This window comes from Calidris pugnax, unplaced genomic scaffold, assembly GCF_001431845.1.
Source record: "Calidris pugnax isolate Ruff unplaced genomic scaffold, ASM143184v1 scaffold593, whole genome shotgun sequence".
In the NCBI taxonomy this organism is placed as follows: domain Eukaryota; kingdom Metazoa; phylum Chordata; class Aves; order Charadriiformes; family Scolopacidae; genus Calidris; species Calidris pugnax.
In genome coordinates this window covers 649,548-671,779 of record NW_015092181.1, presented here as the reverse complement: position 1 = coordinate 671,779, position 22,232 = coordinate 649,548, and the positions used below count along the sequence as shown (strand labels likewise).

Here is a 22,232-nt window from a genome sequence, read left to right as displayed (position 1 = left end):
GGAATCTTTCTTTGAAAAAAAAAAAAAAAAAAAAAAAAAATTAAACCATCTGAGTTACATTTCTAAACTTGAACCACAAAAGCTTGCACAATAAATGGTGCCTCCAGCTGGGCTCCAGTGAAGGCTGCCAATGTTTCATCAGATTTCTATGAAGTATATAAACATTCATGGCTTGGAGCCAAGATGCATGTCCTAACCCTTACAGAGCTCCACTTCCCAATCAGTGTATTTAGCAACGATCAGCAGATTAACTATGATCCCTCCACCAATAAAGCTCCAGCCAATATTCAAGCTGAGTTTAATATGCTCTATGTCATGAAATGAGAAGTTGAATAAACCGTCAAGAAAAACAAACAGCACGAGGATATTCACAACTGGAAAAACAACCAATGAAGAGGCAATAGTTTAAAAATAACAGAACCGAGAATGCATTAATGTACTGGGACACAAGTACGTACCAGAACTAACAAGGCAACTGAATTGCTTCAAAGAACCTAAGCCCAAACACTTACTGTAGTTCCTGACCTGTCCAATACTGAAGTATAAAATAACAAATGCTGCAACTTACTACACATCTGTAATGCTTCCAACTTCTAAAAATTCTCAATCTCAACACAAAGAACACAGATTATAGGAGTGTGCCTGTGAGCTTTGATAAACCATACTCTATCCAAGTTTAAGTGAAATCTAGAAACAGTAGAGCAAATTTCAGGATAATATTTTAATATACATTAATATTAGTAAACTACATAGGAAGTTTCTTTCAAATCATTGCAGACTATGCAAACTTGTAAGTACAAACATTCAATAGCTTAGTTGTTAAGAAAATTTAGGTTTTAAAACATGGAAAAGTATGACATCTAAGCAACTGAGGTTTCCAGAACAGCTTGTGCTTAAAAATACGGGGCTTATTGTTAGGAGCTTTTAGCATCTGAAATACAGCAAATCATAACCCAGCAGGGTGAGAGTGGGCAGAAAAGTATATATAGAGAAAGCACAATGGAGTGAAATCAAGGCCCATGGTGCATAGCAATAGAAAGTTTACATTAGCAAATCCACTGCAGATTTGCCTAATGTTTTCAGCACATGGAAATAAGGCAGGCCTCGCAGACAGCAGCAATAAATCCATAAAAGAAAAACATTCTGCCAGTGAAGGAACATAAAAGACTCTTAGCAGGCATTAATAGATCGGTGCTGCTTTTCCTCAATTGGAACAATTCTGAATTGTGAACTGAGATTTTACTATTACAAGTTGACACAGGCCATTTACTAAATATTCTGCATTTTATCCACCTATGGTAACAGTGCAGGGAGAAAATAAACCTGCCTGTAAGGTGTCTACATGAATAGCCAGAATCCAAACAAAAACTTGATTGCACTTTTCCCCATCCAAAAGCTATATCAAGACTTGCTACTGTTCTTCAGACATCACAGAACAGCTCACAAAAGCTGGAGTTAAAAAAAATGGATGTATCTTGTGGATACACCTGAAAAGCATTTTAATAAAATCCAGTTTACCTGCAAGACAACAAACATACATTTTTCTACTTGAAATACACATGTTAACTTTTCATTAGTGTCAACAATTTACAGCAGAGAAACCATTGTGAACAATGTTTCTGGATCTCCGACATCACCTGGAACGCACCTTCCCTCACATCACGCCAACAGAAGACAAAAGCACAATTAAAAGTCTCCACAATTTTGGGTAATACTCCAACTTTGCCTTTTACTTCCCTTCAGGCAACTTTTAGAGCAATGGAAAAGACAGAACAGTTGTAGGAAAACAAAGGGAAACACTCTCACTTTTACCTGAAAAAAGACAGGAGGAGGGGAGGGAAATCAGTAAAAGCCAAAATAGGCTAAGACAAGACAAGTTTTCAGAACAATAATAAGTGAATAATTACTCTTACACACCAGAAATTACAAATTCTGTAAACCAGGATATATTTCAAATGTAGAAATCTTACCTAGTCAACAGCAGACAAGCGTAAAACAAATCATTTTTACTATAGCCACATTTGAATAGATTTAAGCAGAGGGAGTAACCTGGTAAGAAACCAGAGTGGGGACAGAGCTAATGACACGTCTTAAAGCAAGACAGACAAGCTTGAACTTGATGCAGTTTAACAGGAGAGCCAAGAAACGGATTTTTTAAAGCACATGATGTAGTTAAAGCAGTAGGTAAAATGTGGATAACTCACATGGGAAGAGGAGGGTAAGTGCTACAGAACTGTAAGAAGTTACAATAACCCTGCAGAGAGACATGGCCTGTAACAGGAGGCTCTGCAAATCCTAAGGGAAAAGGGAAAGGTCTTCAACATTTTAGGGAAAGATGCAGCAAAGTGCAGGCACAGCTGGAATTTGGAGAGTAAAAAAACCAAAACAAAACAGCAGAGAGATGTTGTCCCACTTCAGGAGAAGGCAGTAGACACAGGGAAGACAGCAGTAATGTCACAGCAAACAAAACTTAATAGTACGACATCCAAGAGCTTCCAAGCAAAGAGATTAACACACAACAATGTCTGACCATGCCATTATCTGAGAAAGTGCCCTATGCCATCTGATTTGTCACTCGGCGCGAGCTGTACCTGAGACAGACGTGCTGGGAAGCAGCGCCCTGGCACCCTCCCCACATGAGGTCATAGTCTCAGCCATCACAGTCTTCTCCACTGTAATTGTTTGTCTTCTGCAGACAATTATTCCTTACCTAAAGTTATACGTAAATGAAACCTCTTACAGGAGCTGAAAACCTGATGTAAATTTTGAAAAGGCTGGCACCACCAGCATTATCTGCATTGCAGTCATCTCAGCAGTGTACAGAGGCATTCACATGTCAACAGGACCAACTGTCTGCTTCAAATAAGTGTCTTGAATTTAAGATGGCTTTCCTCAGCATGCGAGAAAGAAGTAGTCTATTTTTTGCAAAAAATCTAAAAATGGAATATATAGCTATCCATTTATTAAGTGCCCAAATTTATGCTCATTTTCTGCAGGAAGATGTCCTTCAAATGAATTGCAGGACTCATGAAACTGGATTAACAATGTCATAAATCATGCACCCGCCAAAATAACAGCATGAAAAGGGAGACTAAATATAATCTAACATCTTATTTGAATAGATACTATCTATATTTAACAATTTGTTATAATTCAAATATTAGCTGACAATTATTCAAATTTAAACATAAAGCACCATTGGTTATAATTTTCCTAAAGTTAATTGTTTTAAAAATAACTTTCAAGCTTCTGCAATGTCCTCATTTCTGATTTAATAAGTTTAGAATTTGCATAAAGAAGAAAATTGCAAATTTATGCTTTACGAATTTTCTACCAGTGCTTCAAATTTTTTTCTTCAAACTGAATTGTAACAAATTCCTAGCTTACATTTTCTCAAGTTATCAACTAAATGCTGCACAAACCAGGACCATTTCTAGGACCACCCTTTAAAACTGCAGGATTTATTACACATTTCTCTCCAGGCTCAATTTCTGAGATATAAAGTTAGCTTCCATATTTAATTTCAAAACCAATGTATTAAGAGCATAATCTCTCAGTGTTACAGGATGGTTCTCTGATGCACATTTTGCTACATAATCCAGACCCCCAAAAAACACCAAGTAGATCTCAGAAAACCTCCAGACACATCCCTGTAAGGATTTTAAAGGCAGCTTCAGCTCTAAGAGAAGCAATCACAGTGTAAATCTTGGGAATCACACTTCTGAACTAAGAAATATGATAATTCGTTAACTTAATTGCATAAAGAGATTAGTCAATGTCTAAGGCTGAAATGGTAATAGAAGGAGAAGAAGAACTGAACAGAATTCTGAACAACTGTCATCATTCAGGAAACCAAGTTAGTGTATATCTATACCAACAGCACAGTTTTGTTTCACAACACAGACATCCACAAATTTCTCTAAAACAATAGAAGTAATTTACAAAGTTCCAAACAAAAGAAACACACTGCCCTTTCATGTTGAAATCCTCACAATAATGAAAGTGCAGAAGATTTTACATCTGAATCTTTATAAAAAAAGGAAAATGTCTAGTTTGACTAATGAAAAATATGTTAGAAAATAGCTGTTAAGGAAAAAGTAACACAGAACTTGTTTTAACTGGTTCTGCTGGCCAAGTATCAATGTCATTAGAAGAACTGCAATTACATTTCTGTGTGTAAGAGCCTGAAATACCAGATATCACAAAATAAACAAAAAGAAATATTCAAAATTGCAGTCAGAATTAATTAGAAAACTAAGTAATCCACCTCAGAGCTATTGCTTTGCATCATGCACAGTTTATACTTTTGTCTCCTTTTAAGGTCACTCAATAGATAACATTACTATAACGCTCACATTTTCCTCCGAGTTTCCTCTTTTCTGACAGAATGATTTATAATGAATTGTTGCAATCTGCCAGGCATTCATCTGACCACAGCCTCACCAGCAAGTGTAACCCGAGCCCCCCCAGGAATGTGGAAAGGGACCTGAGGAGCCAGGAGGTAACTTTTGTTAAGCCAGGCAGAAGTGACTGGCATGCCCAAAGTAAGCAATACCCCACGTAACTCCACACAGGCGAAACCAGCAATGTGCCATCACCAACCGTCCCAAAAGTGCCCAGTTTAACACCAGGACAGCATCAAGACATCCACAGTTTCACAGCTGGTCCCAGAGATCACCAGGGAGCCATGTGTGGGATTATGTTGATCTACTGTCCATTCACAGAGAGCTGCAGCTTTTCATTTCCAGTATGACAAAGGGGAAGATTTTATATATGCATATATATATAATTAATTTTTTTTTAAAGTGAATAGAGTGAGGAAAAAAGAGGTGGGGAAGGACAGTCAAGAGGTAAAGCAGAGAGAAGAGACTTCCCATACCAGAGGCATTTTGGAAGAAAAGCACTCTTACCCAGCGCCACTTTTCCAAGAAAACAACTGAGAAAAGTCGCACAGGAACCGACCCACCAGCCCACACCTCAATCAACATCTCTCACTCACGACTCTCTGCTTGTAACTTCTGCCCAAAATTTAGAGACGGTGATCTTGCAATCTGCCTCGTCTTTAACAGTTTGGCTATCATTTTGTCTTCCCAGAGAGCAGCCCGTACTTAAAGATTTATTCCCTGCGAGCAAAGCTCTTTTTTCAAGTTCAATCTTGCTTAATGAGTTACTTTTTATTATGTGAAGTTTTTTAATGTGTTGTTTGTTCTGTCAAGCCCAAATAACTGCTGACATTCTAATCATGAGGCCCCCTGGAAAAAAAAAAAAAAGAGGGGGGATGTGCTTAAAAACAATCTTCACATTTGCCTGTAAAGCAATTATATAATGTTTAAAACAATTTTAATATAAAAATAGTCTGTCCACATATTAAATATTGCAGACGATTAAATATATAAAACTGTCTTCAGGTTTTGATTGTTCCCCCTCTTACTTAAATCAGAACTGAATATATTCCTTTTTAGACATAAAGGAGATAGCTAGTGATAGCAGTTTCAACTTTCTTCACAAGTTCTTCCCAAGTCCTGAAAAAGTAATTATCCGTATAAAAAGCGGTGACGGATCTCCCTCTCCCAATATGAAAGCTACATTTTACTGTAGGCATATAAAAAAATCAAATTCTATGGGGAAACAGCTTCTAAGGCCAGCTCGAATTCAGCACAAATTCACCATGTTCTTGCATATATTTTGTCAGTTTTGTCAAAAACTCCGCCCTCCCCTTTCTCCTCCTCCTCTCCCTACAGGGGAAAGGGAATGTCTCTGAATCAACAAAGAGCAAAAAATACAGGAAGTTTTGCTCAACTGATTTAGTTATTCCAAGAAAAATGCAACTGTAAATCTCTGGCATGCACATACATACTGCTGAATATTCAGAACGGTAACATTAAATAGTTATCCAGGATTTTGGTTAACTCTACCAAACAAGCAAAGATTATGCTACAAAGAAAACTCAGTAGCTTTTTGTTTCTTTAAAAGCACTCACTTTCTCCTAACACTCTACAACACGAAGGTGATCAAGATTTATTCCTCTGTCTAGAATACAGCAGCATTTTTTGTTTGTGGGGTTTTGAGGTGGTTTGGTTTGTTTTGTTTTTTAATTTAAGAAATTGATGCTAATCAAAGACTAACATTTGAAGTCAGCAGTGGTTCCCTCCACAAAGGGAAAGCAGCAGCTTAATGCTGTAGGATCTCTTCCCTTTCCACAGTTAAGCACTGACAGTTTGTTGCTTATTTTCAATTATAACAACTAATTTATGATACTGTTATGACTGGCTGGGATCTGCATTGCTGTATTTGGAATCAACTGTACAGATGCAATTGACTCATCTTGAATTCACAAAACTACAAGTTTCCAGTCTCCCCTGCACTGCAGAGCTTTTTTTTTTTTCTTTCCTCTTTTCAGCAGACAGAAATAATATAATAGCATGCACAATTCCAGGGAAGTCTTGATTAAACATCAGCCTTTTGTTGTGAACATTTTTTCCATCAACTTCCATAGAAGATGAAATTCCAGTATTGCAAAGGGTTGCAGAAGGTTCTCATATAGGTTAGGCCAAAGGACTATGATAGCCCTGAGAAACCCTAAAAACTGTTTTGCTACTTTGAATGTAACTATTGAAAATTTTAAATGTCTCAACTACGCAGAACACCCATGTCTTGACCCCTCTGCATCTGTGACAGAAAAGAGTCTTTCTAAAGAGGAATCTTCTTATGAAGAATATCAGAGTCCACCAACAGAACTCCAACTATATTACAGTATATTGCTCTAGTAATTGCTCTACAGCTGGCACAGGGTTGGGTTTTGTATTATCTCACATTTCTGTATGAGGAAAGAGATGCAATTCCTCCTGCTAAAAAGAAGTCGTCCTACTCAAATTTGGGTTTTAATGTGTATTTTTCAGGCAAACATAAAAACAATGAACATTTTCTAAAATGGCTACAATCTGCTAATATCCCAGTGGGGCTGAAAGCCCTGGCTTCTTTTGTCAAACATAGCTAGGACACTAAATCTCTTCCTTTTCTCTTTCATAGGATCATAGAATGGTTTGGGTTGGAAGGGACCTTAAAGATCATCTAGTTCCAACCCCCCTGCCATGGGGGGCTGGAACAACCTGCTGGAGCAGCCCACTAGAGCAGGTTGCTCAAAGCCCCATCCAGCCTGGTCTTGAAAACTCATAAGGCTTCCATCTTTTGTTCTAGCAGCCTAAAGCAATGAGAAATAGCAAATGTTCTTACAAAAAAGGTCTCCTGCCGTACCAGGGTAACTGGGAAAAAGACATGAGCGTAGCCTTTCCAAACTCTGCCAGAGAAAACTTTGTTCTTAATCTCTACTGATTAAGTTTATGAAAATCAAAGAATTAAAAGCACACTTTCAAAGACTATCTTTTGAACAGACTTCCTTCTACACTTTATGATACATGAAAGAAAATGAACACTACAACATTAAGTGACTGAAAAGAATGCAAGCTACCTGATTACTGCCATTCTAGCAGTTGTAAGCCAGCACGTAGCAGGTTCACTCTATGCCTTGGCTACCATTTAAAGTTTAGCCACCAATACTAATTTTACATTTGTTGCTACTTATCTAAAAGTACAGGAATTACAGATGGTAATATTTTCTTTCCATTTCTAGATTAAATACCAAATCTGTAAAAAACGAAGACAGTCAACTACTTGAGGAAGTATTTTCTACAACTAATATTTAAATCAGATCTCTTATGCTGTGCCATAAAAGAAATAACAAGACACTAGTTATCAATCCCAACCTAAAGCCTACTAACCTGTAAACTGTGTCCAAATATGGAAATGCTTCCGAGAAAATCCAATTCTGTGTTGCATAGAAACCAAAAACAAGTTACAGTATGGCTCAAAAACACCGTCCCCAAGATGAACTCCTGATTTATGGAATTCTGTAATTCACAGCCAACCAAGAGATCATGCCACCGTGAGTGACCCCAGTTTTGGAGACTGTATCTTGGTCATCTCCAAGATCAAGTATCAACAATGTCCTGAGCAATCATCAGAAAGCCATAAATGAACAAAATGCTAATTGTACACTCTTCCAGAACAGGTTATCTTCAATACCTCAGATCACATTTCCAAAGTAATATCATACCTAAAGTTACTACTCCTTATGTGTAACAGAAAACACAATCAATTCCAAACACCATGCAATTCCAATGATAATTCTCTATAAAATTAATCTCGCCTACACAAAAGGCAAAATTTCCTGGAAACAGATCTTTTCCAGAACTCTGTTCAAGACTTTTATGCCATCCCAGATACAAGCCATATTAGATCAATATCTCTGCCAACATAGAAACTTAGCATAATGTACACTAACCCTGCCCACTCCATAGAGATCACAAACCATTTATGATAAACAGTAGTCCCGCTTCCTCTTTATTTTACTGGAAAACAGCTAGAGTGGAATAAAAATCCTAACTCAGTCCAGCCTTTGTAAGATATATTACTCCCCAGTCAGAAATGGACATGTTACTATTCTGAAGGAAAATTCTGCACTTAGGATGATCTCTAAAATGACTGCAGGAATACTAATTTTACATAGTTGGACCTGTCAAGTTACCAGTGGTTGTACACAATGTAAAGAACTTCTCTTTATAGGTCCTGGAACAAAAACAGAATCCCAAAGTCGGAATGACTTAGTGATGAAAGGAAGTAAGTCCACCCAATCCTACATATATAAATTCAGATTTAATGATCTTAGTTGCATACCACAGAAACGAATTATCTGACAATTATTAAACACAGGCTTAATTGAAATGCAGAATAACTACTTAAAAACATGTAAGAAATAGAGAGAAGGGAATTAAAAAACAAAATGCAGTTAAACAACAGGGATCCAAAAGTTCACAAACTTCAATCTATCCCTTTTCTCAACAGAAAGGCGAGGACTTTGAACTCACAAGACCTTCATTCTGTCCAGAAGGTCACTGTGGAAAGCAGAAAGATCGGTGGTAGGCTCTGGACATTTTGATCTCAGGGTGCAGGAGTGAAAAGATGCACGCTTGAGTAAGCACCTAACACACTTTGGGGAAGAGAAGGCTTTTACATCAACTGCCATTAACTGAATTTCTGTCAGTTTTGATTTCCAGCTTATTCATACCTATTATCAACAAAAAAAAAGGCTATTAGACTTCAGCATCCTCAAAAGTTAGGCCGAAGAACAACCATCATGAGCAATCATTGTGATTGACCTCTAAATGGCTAACTCTGGTTTCAATAAAACCCTACTGGTACCTTTGACCAGGCAGCCTGGTACTGCAACAGAGACACAAATACGCAAATAAGTGCAGGAATTCATTTCAAGAAATACACAGAAAAGTGGTTAAATGAACACTATGCAGAACCCCTTTTATTTCTATTCACAAATGACTATCACTGCAGCTTTACAAATATGCTGCAGTTTATGAAGATTATTTGTCGAGTTCAGTCTCTGGATACGAACATGTTAATAATTAACTTATTCTCTTATCCTACTCTTCAAACGTGTTACAGAAAGATGAGTAATAGTAGAAAACTCGTGTTCCAACTCTGATTTTCCCCTCCCTCTGTTACTGTTGCAGCATGAGAGGCAGGAACTTCAGATTTAGACACAATAAACAGAGATTACATTCCTTTATTAAGGTGTGCCAGAAACCTGAGCTCTTTCAGCCAAAGAAGTATTGTAACATATTCCCTCTAATTATTATGCAATATTACAGTCTTTCAGAACAGGAACAGTAATTTCATGGTTAGAATCCAACCCATTCATTAGAAAACTGTTATACAGCAATCTCAGAAAGAAAGATTTTTAATAAAATAGGACTGTTAAGTCAAAAAGATAAAACAATAAGAAGCCTGTATGATTAAGCTTTATCACAAAGCTAGCATTTATCACCCTTCCACATGTGCACAGTTTTTGTGAATTGTCTTAAAAGCATAATGACAGTAAGCACTTCTGTTTCTTTACCTTATGTAATTCTGCATAAAAAGACTTAAAATTATTCATGGTTCTAGAAATCCGTATATTTTCCGTTTCTCAACACCTTAGATATCTGATTCCTAATAAATGCCTGAAACATCTTAATACATAACTCACTTTAAAAATCTCCAGGCTTACAACTTGCTTTTTCCAGTTAGAAAAACTCTTTTTATATAGTATGTTTAGCAATAAAAAAATATTTGCTTTACCTAAATGCAAACCTTATTATAAAATCAGGCATGAAGCATTGTAAAACTGTATTTATGTTTTTTCAGCTTCTTAATTCTCTGATTTCATATTTTTTCTGAGAACAAAGACATGGAAACAAACAAACAAACAATCTGTTCACAGAAGCATCATGCTACAGCTCTATATGCAAGTGCATTAAAGGACAAAACTTAAAACACGACATACCTGCATGACACCTGGTAGAATGGATATCCTGGCAGAGGAACTGAGTTTGGAAATCCAGACTGACTCGACATTGCCTCCAGGTATTATATCCACTTAAATCGCTTCTATATTCCATATGTTAATTCCTTACCAAAAATATATGTATGTATGTCTCCATCTATACATTTGTTCAAAGCTAACTAAAAGGAAACCAAGTGCATATTAGAAGGTCTTGAAGATTCTGCGTGCATTTCAAACTGCTTCCTCAGGAGCGAAATTCCTAAAAGCCAACACCCTCATGACATCACATACTCCAAAACCAGAAGCGTGCGATTGTTTCAGTAGAGCAAGGACAGCCCGTCGGGTTTGACTCGACATAAAATCCTGCAGCACATTCCTCTTGCAAACAGAGTGCCTTTCAGAGAGACCTGCTGCCTCCCACAGCAGCCCTGCGCTGGCAGCCAGCCAGCCACCAGCACCACTCATTGCCAATGCCGCAAATCCCGCCTATCGGCTAATGAACATCCAGACTGCAGGTGAAACACGACTTTAGCCCAGGACAAGGATTTCCTGAAAGAAATCAGACCCGTGACCTTCAACTCGGGGACAAAAATTCCTTTTAAAAATTTCAGTTAAATGTACGATGCATGCTATTGTTTTATAGGCAACATCAGATTGCATTGCATATTACAACAGTATGAAAAAATCATACTGAGATTTCATAGAATACTGCTAAAAAAAAAATCCTCTCATGCTATACTCGCAACTATGGGAAAGCAGGAGGGAATGATATGAGATTGAATGTTAAACCACGCTATTTAAGCTACTAAACACAGAAATAAAATTATGTGCATGCATTCCTGTAGTATTTCACTACAGCTTAAATCAAACAGATATCAAAAGCGAGATTTCTTTTGATATACATTACAGTGGTAAGTTATGTGAAAGTTTATTTGGGCATGCTTTCCTCAGGAGAGGAAAAGACAACTGGAAAGCAGGAAGATGTGTGAGTAGCCACAGTATAGCCCAGTGGCATGACTAATGTCAAATAGACTTAAATGATTACCTACCTACACTACTCTTGAGAGTAAAGGTCGTGTACAGTGCCCTCACGTCAAGACTTGCTTAGTTTATGCAAAATATTAAATAATACAGATTTTAAAATTATTTCATTATCTGTGCTAGCTGCACTGAACAACATTAAAATGATGAATTCAACACCTCTACCCCATGACATGCTCTTTACTCTTGTATTGCTCTGTTTTGTCTCTCAGTTTTGGAAAACAGACTGAATCAGTTTCAGTCCGTTTATCACAAGTTTATCATCAATATCTCAGTCATTAGGAAAACAATACAAAACTTTGTCACTATTCCAGGTACCTTTTAAAGACTGACTTAAAAGAACGGGAGCTTGTTCTTCTACCTTAAATGTATCTTAAATGTAAAACTAAATCTGATCTCAGTGAAATGTTTGGTTTCTTGTTCGAATAACTCAACTGGTTTTATAGTGTTTTAACAGCACCGTGATGTTTTACATTGCTTAATTCGGTTTTGTCAAGGTGTAAAAAAAAGGGCGGTTTATTAGTGAAGAACTGTAACATTTCATTAGGAGATAAAACAGTAGGCAAGAAAAGCCCAAAACAATCACATGCACAAGAATAAGGGCTTGGTCACTACATACAGCACCAATTTCTGAAGTCCTGTAACTGGACCTGGCGAGTCATCTTGTGTGTATGTCCCTAAAGCACTTACACTTCTATCCTGTATATTTACTCATTTTTTTATTTGGTGCCTTCTTGACACTGATAATCATGGCATTAACACATCTATGCAGTAATTCTCATCTCAGAATAATTCTGCTTAGTCCCAGCCAGGACTTAGGGTGTTTCCATTTAATTTGCCAGCTGAAAAGAATGTTAGTGTCAAATCAGCAGATTATAGGCTTATAAACCAAGAGTCTCAGAGGTTGCCAGTGGTTTGCCATGCCATTTTGCAAAAAATCACTTAGCCCCTTAATGCCTAGCTTATCCACATAATAAGGAAAATACTGGCTGACAGCAAAGGAATGATGTGAGGTTAAATTTTTTTTTTAATTACGTATTGAAATCCTCTGATTAAAGATTTATGAAGGGATAAAACAGCCGTAGCATTTGAGGGAAAAGATGTGTGGGAATATTCAGAACAGAGTTTTCTTTTTGTCTCCTGTTCCTACCTCTAACACAACAGAAGCATTATTGGTCTGAAACTTCAATGTAAATATAAAAGTCATTTACATTTTAAAATGTGGTGGAAACTACACCATTTTTAAATGGGTGCACAGCATTACATAGCATTTAAAAATAGGGATAAATGGGATGACAACAGGCAGACAAAAACTGAATTTAAGATAGTCTTTAGAGAAGCAGAAACCTTCATTGGTAAGCATCATACCAATTCAGTGATTTGGAAATAAGAAGGGAACATGTGGCATAAAAGGGAGAAAGGAGGAAGAGAAAATCTGGTAAGGACCAAAGAGAAAGCCTCCGCACAATGCCAACCAACATTTTCCAAGTGCCCCTTTTATTCCTTTCCACATGCAGGGTTGATTACAGTACAGAACTACTTCTGGGATCCAGACCTACTTGCCTAACACCATCTCCAATAAATGAGACAAGTGGGTTTCGTTCCAACTGCAGTCATGTTTGTTTGAATTTTACTTCCGTGTTTTAGTGCCAACAAACTTACTTTAAAATAACCACATTAGTATTTTTTGGCATAGCATGCCACACAGTACTTATTACTTTGCTCGAACAAAGTTAAACAAAGAAACTAACTTTGAGGCACAAATACTGTGTGTTCCAGAATTTAGAGTGACCTTAATACTGAAGTCCCTAAACTGTCAGCCCTTGCAGCATTTAATGCGGCTAGTTTACAAGGTATGCAATACTTAATGAGGTCTAACTTCACTTCAAAAAGCAGGGATAGGCTGAATGACTGGAGAAGAGCAAACTGATGACCACTTTCAGGTATTTCAAACAAGTAGCATCCTTGGTAAACCAATGGAAAATTAGTTTAAACTAAAAAGGCAGACTGAAGGAGAAACAGCAACTAACCTCATTACTGGAATCTAAATCAACTTCATCAAGTCTGGAAGCTAAAGCAGGCACACTATAGATAGTTATATGATGATACATCAAAATGCATATAAAATGTTTAGTATTCATAAAGACAGAATGAAGTGTCACACAGAAATTATTGTAACATCAATACCATAAATCAGTAACTTACTCCCAAAGTGTTATATTTGATATTTTCCCTGCCTGCTAAGAAATATATTACAGACACTAAAATTGAAGGGAAAAAAATATAGGAAATGTAGGAAAAATCATTACATGGAGTTTGAAAATAACAGTATTACTTACAAAGAAATTATTACAAAGATATTCAATATAATGAGCAGTACTTAGAAGACATAATGAAAAGTCTTTTTCTTTCTGTATGAAACACAAGAATAAAAAAATCTTCATGAACACTAAAGAATTACAAATTGGAAGCTGAAAAAGGACTCTATCACTGAAAACCTAAAACTCATCCATTCATATAGGGAAAAACAAAAGATTAAAAAAAAAACCAACAACAGAACCCCACAAAATCCAAAACCCAGAAGTGCTGAAAGAAAAACACTGGAAGGAAAGAGACTTGAAAACAACACCAGAACTTGGGAGAAAACATCCATGTGAGAAAGCGCTATCTAACCTAGCAGCCGAAGGATGGCTTTTGCTCTTTTCTGAGGCAGACCAGTGGGTTCAATGGTCAAGCATAACCTCTGCTGCACTCCTAAGCTTGTTGGTCTAACAACTGAACTAAGATTACTGTTTTTCAGCCTAGTTTCCTTAGAAAACTGAAGTGATCATCGTCACATAAGCAGAATAAGGAGGTTAGTTGTTGTTTTCAGGTAGCCCACCTAATGAAAAATAAAGAAAAGTGAGCAACCTCTTGAAGAAAATAGGCAGCACATGAAGATGTTGGTATTCTGACTTCAATTAAATTAGCTTCTCCAAAGCAGAAAACCAAATCTACCTCCCATCCCACCTTCCAGTCTTTAAAATTTCCCATTTACATCCCCTCCTGATACCTGGTTGCTCTGTTCACCTTTCCGTACGTTTCATTCTCCAGGCCCTCTTTCCCTCCTGCTGTTAAGGCAGCTTTCTTGCCATATACATGCCACTATCCAGGTAGGTCTGTTACAGGCTTGTTCAGCTTCATAGCCCATTTATCTAGGCTACAGACAGTTGCCTGTTACTCATTTTCTTCCTCCATCATCTTTACATCATTCCCAGTAAGACCTTTAAAACGAATATCCCAAAGAGTAAGCAACAGTTAATTAAGCAGCTAAGTGCTGCACACTTCACAAAGACATTGTTTCCCCACATTTTCTCCATACACTCCCTGTCCATATACTGTCATGTCCTGAAATATGTGTAGCGATGCTGACACAAAACATTGAAAAGGCAAGATTCCCAAGAAAAGCAAGAATATCTGCTTAGTTTCTCAAGCTTGTCTGTTTCTTACTTATTTTCAGAATGAAACAGTGAGTATAAAGCTACTCTTTCAAACTGAATCCTAGAACACGAAGTTAGCACCTCTTATTATACAAAAATAAGTGAAAACTCTTTTGGAAGGAGCTTTGAATTTGCAGTCGGGCCCCATGGTAGCTATTGAAAGGCCGAGTAGGTCAGATGAAAAAGTACTGGGAAGTGGTTAAAAAAGAAAAAAAAAAAAAAAAAAAAGAGAGAGAGAGATCTGCTTACTCTTTCCTTGGTACCCCAGGTGTGAGATTTGAACTCCACTGGCCATTACCAAGTACTAGCACCAGACAGAACATACAGGTTTTGAGACTTTTCAAGCATTTTGCAATCCTCCATCATCTGTCCCATAAGTCCATCTTTGTTTCTCTCAACCAGGCATCACAGGTGGAGCTTAGCACCCTCCAGAGAACAGAGCCACTGCACAGTCATCCTGCACAGCAGTTAAGAGAGTCCTCTCCAGGATGCAAACCAGAGCACAGACATGTAAAACCTAGCTATTCTAGGTCATTCTTTCCCTCACTTTAGGGAAGCCTCTCAGTGGCAAAATGCTTGCATTTTCCCTTGCGTACACTTTAAAGAGAATAAAATCGTGCTCCCAAACCTCATTTTACAGATATGAAAACATGTAGCAGTCATGTAGGACCTCACTTTCAGCTGCTTCTGCAACACTGAAGTTGCAAAAAGGTTCCTTTGAAGCAACTTGCATACCACATGAAATTCTTGAGAAAGGCATCTTTTGCAAGACAAAATGCCAATGCACTCCTGTCCGCTGGTAAGAGTGATGGAACGCTATAAAGCTGAAATAATGAGGGCCTTGAAATGTAAAGTAATGGAAATAAATTCCTTAAATTTTAGATAAGGATTTGCCCTTCAAGGAACAGAGAATTAAGTCCAAGATATAGCAGTAGGTTTTATTTTAGGTAGAGATACATTTCTGCATCCAGAACCTTAATCTTAGAGATGCCACATATGAAAGCAAACAATTCCGTTTCATAAAATGCTCCCCTTCAGAAAAACAGAAGTCACACAGAGACTAGCTGTAGACACCAGCTTCCATGTACTCTGAACATCGTTCCAGGAATCGGTCATTAAAAACTTAAAACAAAAAGCTAAATACTACTAGATAAAATGCACTTTTAAACACACTGGATTTGGAAGAATTCTACAATGAATACTTTATTTGGGAGATTTAAAAAAAATATTAAGTCTGGATTGAGACTTTCTGTCAGTGCCTAAAGCCAAATTTTAAAAATTCTTATTCCTGAAACAAAGCCTAAAATTCACTCTAAACATCTGAAAATTCACAGTGATGTTGCTAGAAGTGATATATCTGCTTGCTACCTTAGTCCCCTCAGACATTCTTACTTGGATTTAGAAATAATATTTTCAATGTCTTTGTTCCAATCTGGTAAAAAAAAGCAAGAGTTTTTAAAATCTCATCTAAACAAAATTATATTTTTAGCTCAAACGTAAAACTGCTCTTAGCTACTTTACTACTAGCAGGCTGTAAAGATGCTTGAAAGTCCACCACCAGGGCCCTGATTTGCAAGGCAATCTAAAGAGCATTCCCCGAAAGCCATTCCAGCAATAAGCAGTTATAGTGCAGCCAGCACTGCCTCCACTGACCTGAGGCATTCCAATTCTCCCCCAAGTGAAAAATCACAGCTTAAGTACTAATCACACATTGCCATTAGTACTTGAAAGCTCATCTTCCTGACCTTTGTGCCCAAACTGGAAATGGCACACCTACCCTCTCTTCCTGGAAGTTGCCACTCCCCATTTATAAATAGCTTAAGGCTCTATTCCTTCTACTGTCCTTTGGGTGCTCAAGAGACAGGATCCTTCTTCAGGCTTCACATATTAATGCTGCCATCATCCTTCTATCATAATGTCCCATGGCACTTAAAGACAACAAGTTTTAGCACACTACTCTGTAACAACAACCAATACAGAACAGCTGGAGGGCCACATGGAGGTATGTACCAGCAGCAGCTTAGCCCAGTTCGCAAAAAGGCCCTTTATGGCAAAGCACCTCTTCAGGATGTCAGCTAGAATAAAGTTGTTCGCTACAGCACCTCAAAGCAAAAGGAGGTATGCTGTTGTGTGCAACACCCACACCACTGAAAAGAGCCCAAACCAGAAGCTCTCCTGTCCAGGAACAATCACCACTTGGCAGCTCCTGAGCAACTGCAGCTTCCCTGTTCCTCACACATTTTAAATGAAAAAGAGAATTCAGTTTCTGTTTTCAGTTACAGCACTTATTTTTTACTGTTTCATTCTGAATGTAGAAGGTGGGACAGGTAACTAAGCAATTGCGAGCAAAAAGCTAAAGCCCATAGAATGAAATAAGGCATTTAGGGAGACTACAGCCATAACGGCCGAATTTTATTTGACATAATTATTTCACTTATTCTTTACCTCAGGTAGCTTTTATCACCAGATGCTTCAACCAGCAGCCATGGATTCTCAATGGTTGTCACTAGTGATAGCAAATATACAAAGAAAGCATGTAGCAGAATTGAGATTAATAAACTGCAATCTTGATCTAGATATCAGATAACCAAGGCATGTTTCTTTACTGTTTAGCAAGTGATCAAGCAGAAGATAAACAACTCTTTATTGTGGCCAAAGGTTCTCAATTGATTCATGAGCAACTGAACACAGTTGGCATCCTGCCTGTCAGAGAGAAAACCCTGTCCTGTTGAACTAAAGCAGTGAATTTTCCTGCCTGTAAACCTAAAATCACAAAGAAGTTGCTATGTAACCAGGCACTGTGTTCTCAACCAGGCCATTCTGCCCTACAGCTGGCTAAATCAGTCTACAACGATTTGTAGAATGAGCAAGAAAAATTCTTGTCAACAGTAAAACATCAGGATGTCTTCTGGGGCAGAAGAGGAACACTTGGGCTGTAAATTGACCTACTGCGAGTCATGAAACCGCACAGACCTAAAGCCATTGACCATGACGTAGCCAGGAAGGAGGAAGTACCCTCCTTATGACTTTGTCTTCTCTCCAACCACAATTCCAGCTGAAACAATTAGCCACAAGTAACCTGCAATTGGAAACTAACTTCCAGGATTCACCTGATCGCTACCGTCAGTCAGAGATACACAGATATTAGTATTCTCTACTTGTGCACATAAACAGTCTGTACTGTGCACCTTTGAATTCCAACCCATGTCAACTTTGTGGGATGATCTCATACTCAGGAAATGCTTCACTCTGTATCATCCCCATGACCTTTACCAGGAAACAAAGTAAAGGTATCACCTGGCCACACCGCCAGAGCTATTACCAGCAACCCATCCCTTGCCAGTAGACTGGAAGAGCAGGACTGTTGTTACTAGAAAGCAGGAGGTTCGCAGGCCACAGCAGGGCCGCGGCACTGAGCGCCAATGACACAGCATTTCATCACTGCGGGCTGCTCGGCCTGGCACTGCCCCGCACTGCCTCAGGGAGCAGGGGGCTTGAAGGACTCAACACCTCTTCTCCCCAGCTTCACAGCAAACAAATCATACAGGCTGCCACCTGCAAGACACTGAGAAAGCTCAGGTAGTGTCTATCAGTTTGGTGGAGAAAGGCTGCAGGATTCACATGCCTGAAAGCCAGTGTCATCAGAGCTGCAAGGCTGTGAATCCACACCAGCATCACCACTGGCCGGAAAGAGGAGAGAATTCCAAAACAAATCGAGCCAACACCCCCCAAAACCCAAAACGCTGAAGAAGCCCAAACCAAACCAGAATCCCCACCTAGTTCCCTCATAAACGGAAGTTCATCAATTCGACCTATCTATACAAGCCTTTTCCAAACAGTTCTACAGAGCAAAGGCCTACACCAGGCATTGACTATTTTCAAAGACCATTTGGGAGTGATCATTCCATTTTCCGCTCAATGTATTTGTAAACACAAGAGTGTAAAAGTTGTGTGCTGTAGAATGATCAGGCATTCTGTTCTTCAGTTCAAAGAAAACCAGAGAATCAAATTAGATTTTCCTGCTGTATGAAATAATTCTGTATTCTTAAATCTGAAATAACTCTTCTAAAAAACAACAAAAAAAGCATTCATGAAGACATGACATTATTATATGAAAAATACACACAGCCTGAATGGGATTAAGCTACTTTATCCTACTTAGAAATGACTTATAGCAGAGAGAAACAAATATTGATTGCCAAGTGACATGAAAATATTGAACAGAAAACTAACTGAAATGATTGAATAAAAAAGTCAGTCAAATAAACTTTAAAGGAATAAAGTTTTGCTGAAAACAAACAAGAAATCTAGTATTTCACTGAGTATGGTTGCATGTAAATTGGACTGAAGTGATTTAATAAAAATAGATGCTACAAACATTTGTAAAAGCCAGAATGTTGACATTATAAGCAATTATTTAAATTACTTTGAATTTAGAAGGCAGGATCCTCTCTACCATGATCCATATATATCTTAATTTATTTAAGCTACCAGAATGGAGTAAGTTTCTCTCTCCAACAGACAAAATTCAGTAATACAAACTGAACAGATGCCTATTTAATGGCATCCAAACTTCAGCTTGCTGGCCCTTGAGGAAGCTCAGGGTATACAATATACATCTTGTAGGACTGCAAATACGAAAGGCTGAGTCTATTTTTGATCTTCAGGATAAATCAAAGTCTTCTACATAAGAGTACTGTCATATGGTGTCCTTTTTAATTCAGACATATTTTAACAGCCCTGATAAATTCTTATGTATAAGAATAACCTACTCAAAATTTTTACTAGCAAATAAACTGTAACTACAATGCCTTGTATTTAGCAAATAAACTGTAACTACAATGCTACAAGGCTACAGTGCCTTGTAGCACAAATCACATGTCAGATTACAGAAAAACGTTACAATTAGAGGCAAATGAAACACTGTCATTTCACAGCAATTTGTGTAATTCAACATGCCTCAAAAGATCAAGAGCAAAAAGAAACTGGGGGGTGTACAAACTCCTGAGGTCAGGGTGATAAATGAAACCACCTCCAAAATAAGCTTTCCTAATTAAGGCTTCTAAACCAGACCTGGCTTGCATTCAGTTAATACCACTGTTACAAGTAATCTGAAATATTCTTGATAAAATATTTTTAGTATCAACACCAGCATAGTAAAACCAGTTGAAGGTCATTGAAAAAAATAAAGTTCAGACACAGAAAAGATAAACAAATTCATCCCTAAAACTACACAAAATATTTTGAGAACTCCATACTAAAATCAGTTCAAGATTGTTTGTTTATAGCTGTCATCTTAATGTATTATAATATGAGCATTAAAAATACAAACAATATATCTCTCAGTTCTTGGATTACATCTACTTATTTGTCCCCACAGGCACACCTGGATTACTAAAAACAGGGTGAGTGAGTTTTAGTTAAAAGACAGGAACACTGTGTATATAGTTTTAATCAAGTTTATGTCATTCCAGCCTCCTGAAGAAATATGTAATTTACTTAATTAGACAAATGGCACTTTATATTATACTTGTATTTGTTCACTGCACTTAAAAAATTTAATTTGCATAGCAAAACTTCTTCATTTACTAGGTCAAATCATGTGCCGCTAAATGACCATTGAGCACTACAAACCAAAGTAAAGAGAAATGTAACCTACTCTCTGAAATACAAATATTTCATAGCGGTCTTTTTAAACAGTCAACTGTTAACTCTTAACTCGGTGTTGGTATAAGAACTTTTTTTATTTATATAATTTTGACACATTCTTTGGTACGTCACTTTAATCTCGGAAAAAAAAATAATTCTAAGGAGTCCTTTATATTCGGTTATAGTCTTGTGATTGCCATTACTATACACAATCTTGAAATGGAAGATATCAAAAACTTAACCATTAAATGATACAACACACATTTGAATCACAGTCAAACTGTTAAGAACTGAACAGAATGCATAAAATGCTAAAAGAACAATGAGATTTATGGAAACACAAAAAAATGAAATACCAAAAAGCACTAGGAATGACGGTGTACAAAGGTAACAGGGGACACATGCTTTTTAAGGGCATGGGATGCATTTCTACATAAAACAGAGCAGACAAGCAGGACATGCCTTAAAATGTACATCGACTTACACACACAAATAAAAATCACTAATTGTATTTTGATTAATCTTCTGAAGCCTGTGAAATGATCCATGTTTACAACACCAGACTAACCTCCAGTGCTTTGCCAAAAGAGAAGAGGGGTTTGTCGGTTTTGGATTTTTCCTCCCCCTAAGAACAACAAGGATAAAAATGCAAAGGATATAGACTCAATCCTGGACAACAATACCTGTAACTCTCCACTATAAAAACCAGCTAAATATTTGCCAAAATAAGGCATTAAGATTCGCAAGAAAGCTTTTGATTGCTAGAGCAATTTAATTACTTTAGAAGGCATTACAAATACTTCCACTCCTCATCCCTCATAATAAAAACTGTTTAAACACTTGAAATAATGCAAATATTTATTCTCTTTGATAAGAATTAATCATGAATTTGAAGGTAAAGTCCACAATGACCAAGAAACAATCCTACCCTTCTCATCAGGATCTTTCACCAACCTGGAATGTAAGTGCCGAGAGACCCAGTGTTAACAGTATGAGCCAGGAATATCCAACATTCACTGCCCTAATTAATTAAGATAGCAGTACACAACTTTCAGGCAGGTATTCTAATCACAAAGCAGCTTGTGAAAAACAGGGTACTAAATAAACAATGCACATTTAAAGTTACAGGATGGAAAACTCAAAACGGTTAGCAAGAGATCAGTACAAAATCCTTATATTATCTCAGGCATTTAGTACATGAAACACAGGAAAAAATACAGGGTTTCAAATGAAACATTAGAATCTTTTGGCAAGGACTGAACACTGATACATACCTAAGATAATACTTTTTCATAGAACTGTTTACAGACCATCGGCTTCAGTCAGTCATTAACCGTTCTCATGATTAAGCCTGAAGCATTCATAAGCATTCAAAAGTGAAGCACAGTCATTAAAAAGGACCACACTTGCCCTCTCCCCATTTGCTGAAAAAATCATTAACGCCTTCGCTCCTCTCTTTCTGCCTAGGGAAAGAAAGCGAGGGGAGGGAAGATTAGAGCAAAGTACCGCCTACGTCATTGCCATCATTTCCTCCCAACAGGTCATCCACACACAGAAAAACCACTGAAACTGGTCTCAACGTCGGTTTCAGTGCTTCAGACTGGCTTAAGGGAAACAAACCATAATTAGCTCATTTTATGTAACTAATGTAAGTTTGAACATTTAAG

General features: G+C 37.5%; 1 protein-coding gene across 5 annotated transcripts in view; it reads right to left on the bottom strand.

Annotated features, from left to right (window-relative positions):
* The window catches only part of PLEKHA7 (pleckstrin homology domain containing A7), a 119,312-nt gene extending 97,291 nt beyond the window's left edge, over nt 1-22,021 (bottom strand). For 3 of the 5 annotated variants that reach the window (XM_014962259.1, XM_014962262.1, XM_014962263.1), the window contains exons 1-2: nt 21,840-22,021; nt 21,134-21,190 (exon numbers count right to left, since the gene is read on the bottom strand). In XM_014962259.1, the coding sequence (XP_014817745.1) occupies nt 21,134-21,190; nt 21,840-21,859 (77 nt within the window). In that variant the 5' untranslated portion in view covers nt 21,860-22,021. Of the gene's footprint in view, nt 1-10,396; nt 10,824-21,133; nt 21,191-21,839 lie in introns of those variants that run through there. The other 2 variants (XM_014962261.1, XM_014962260.1) reach the window with 2 other exon arrangements.
* Nucleotides 22,022-22,232: the final 211 nt, after the last annotated feature.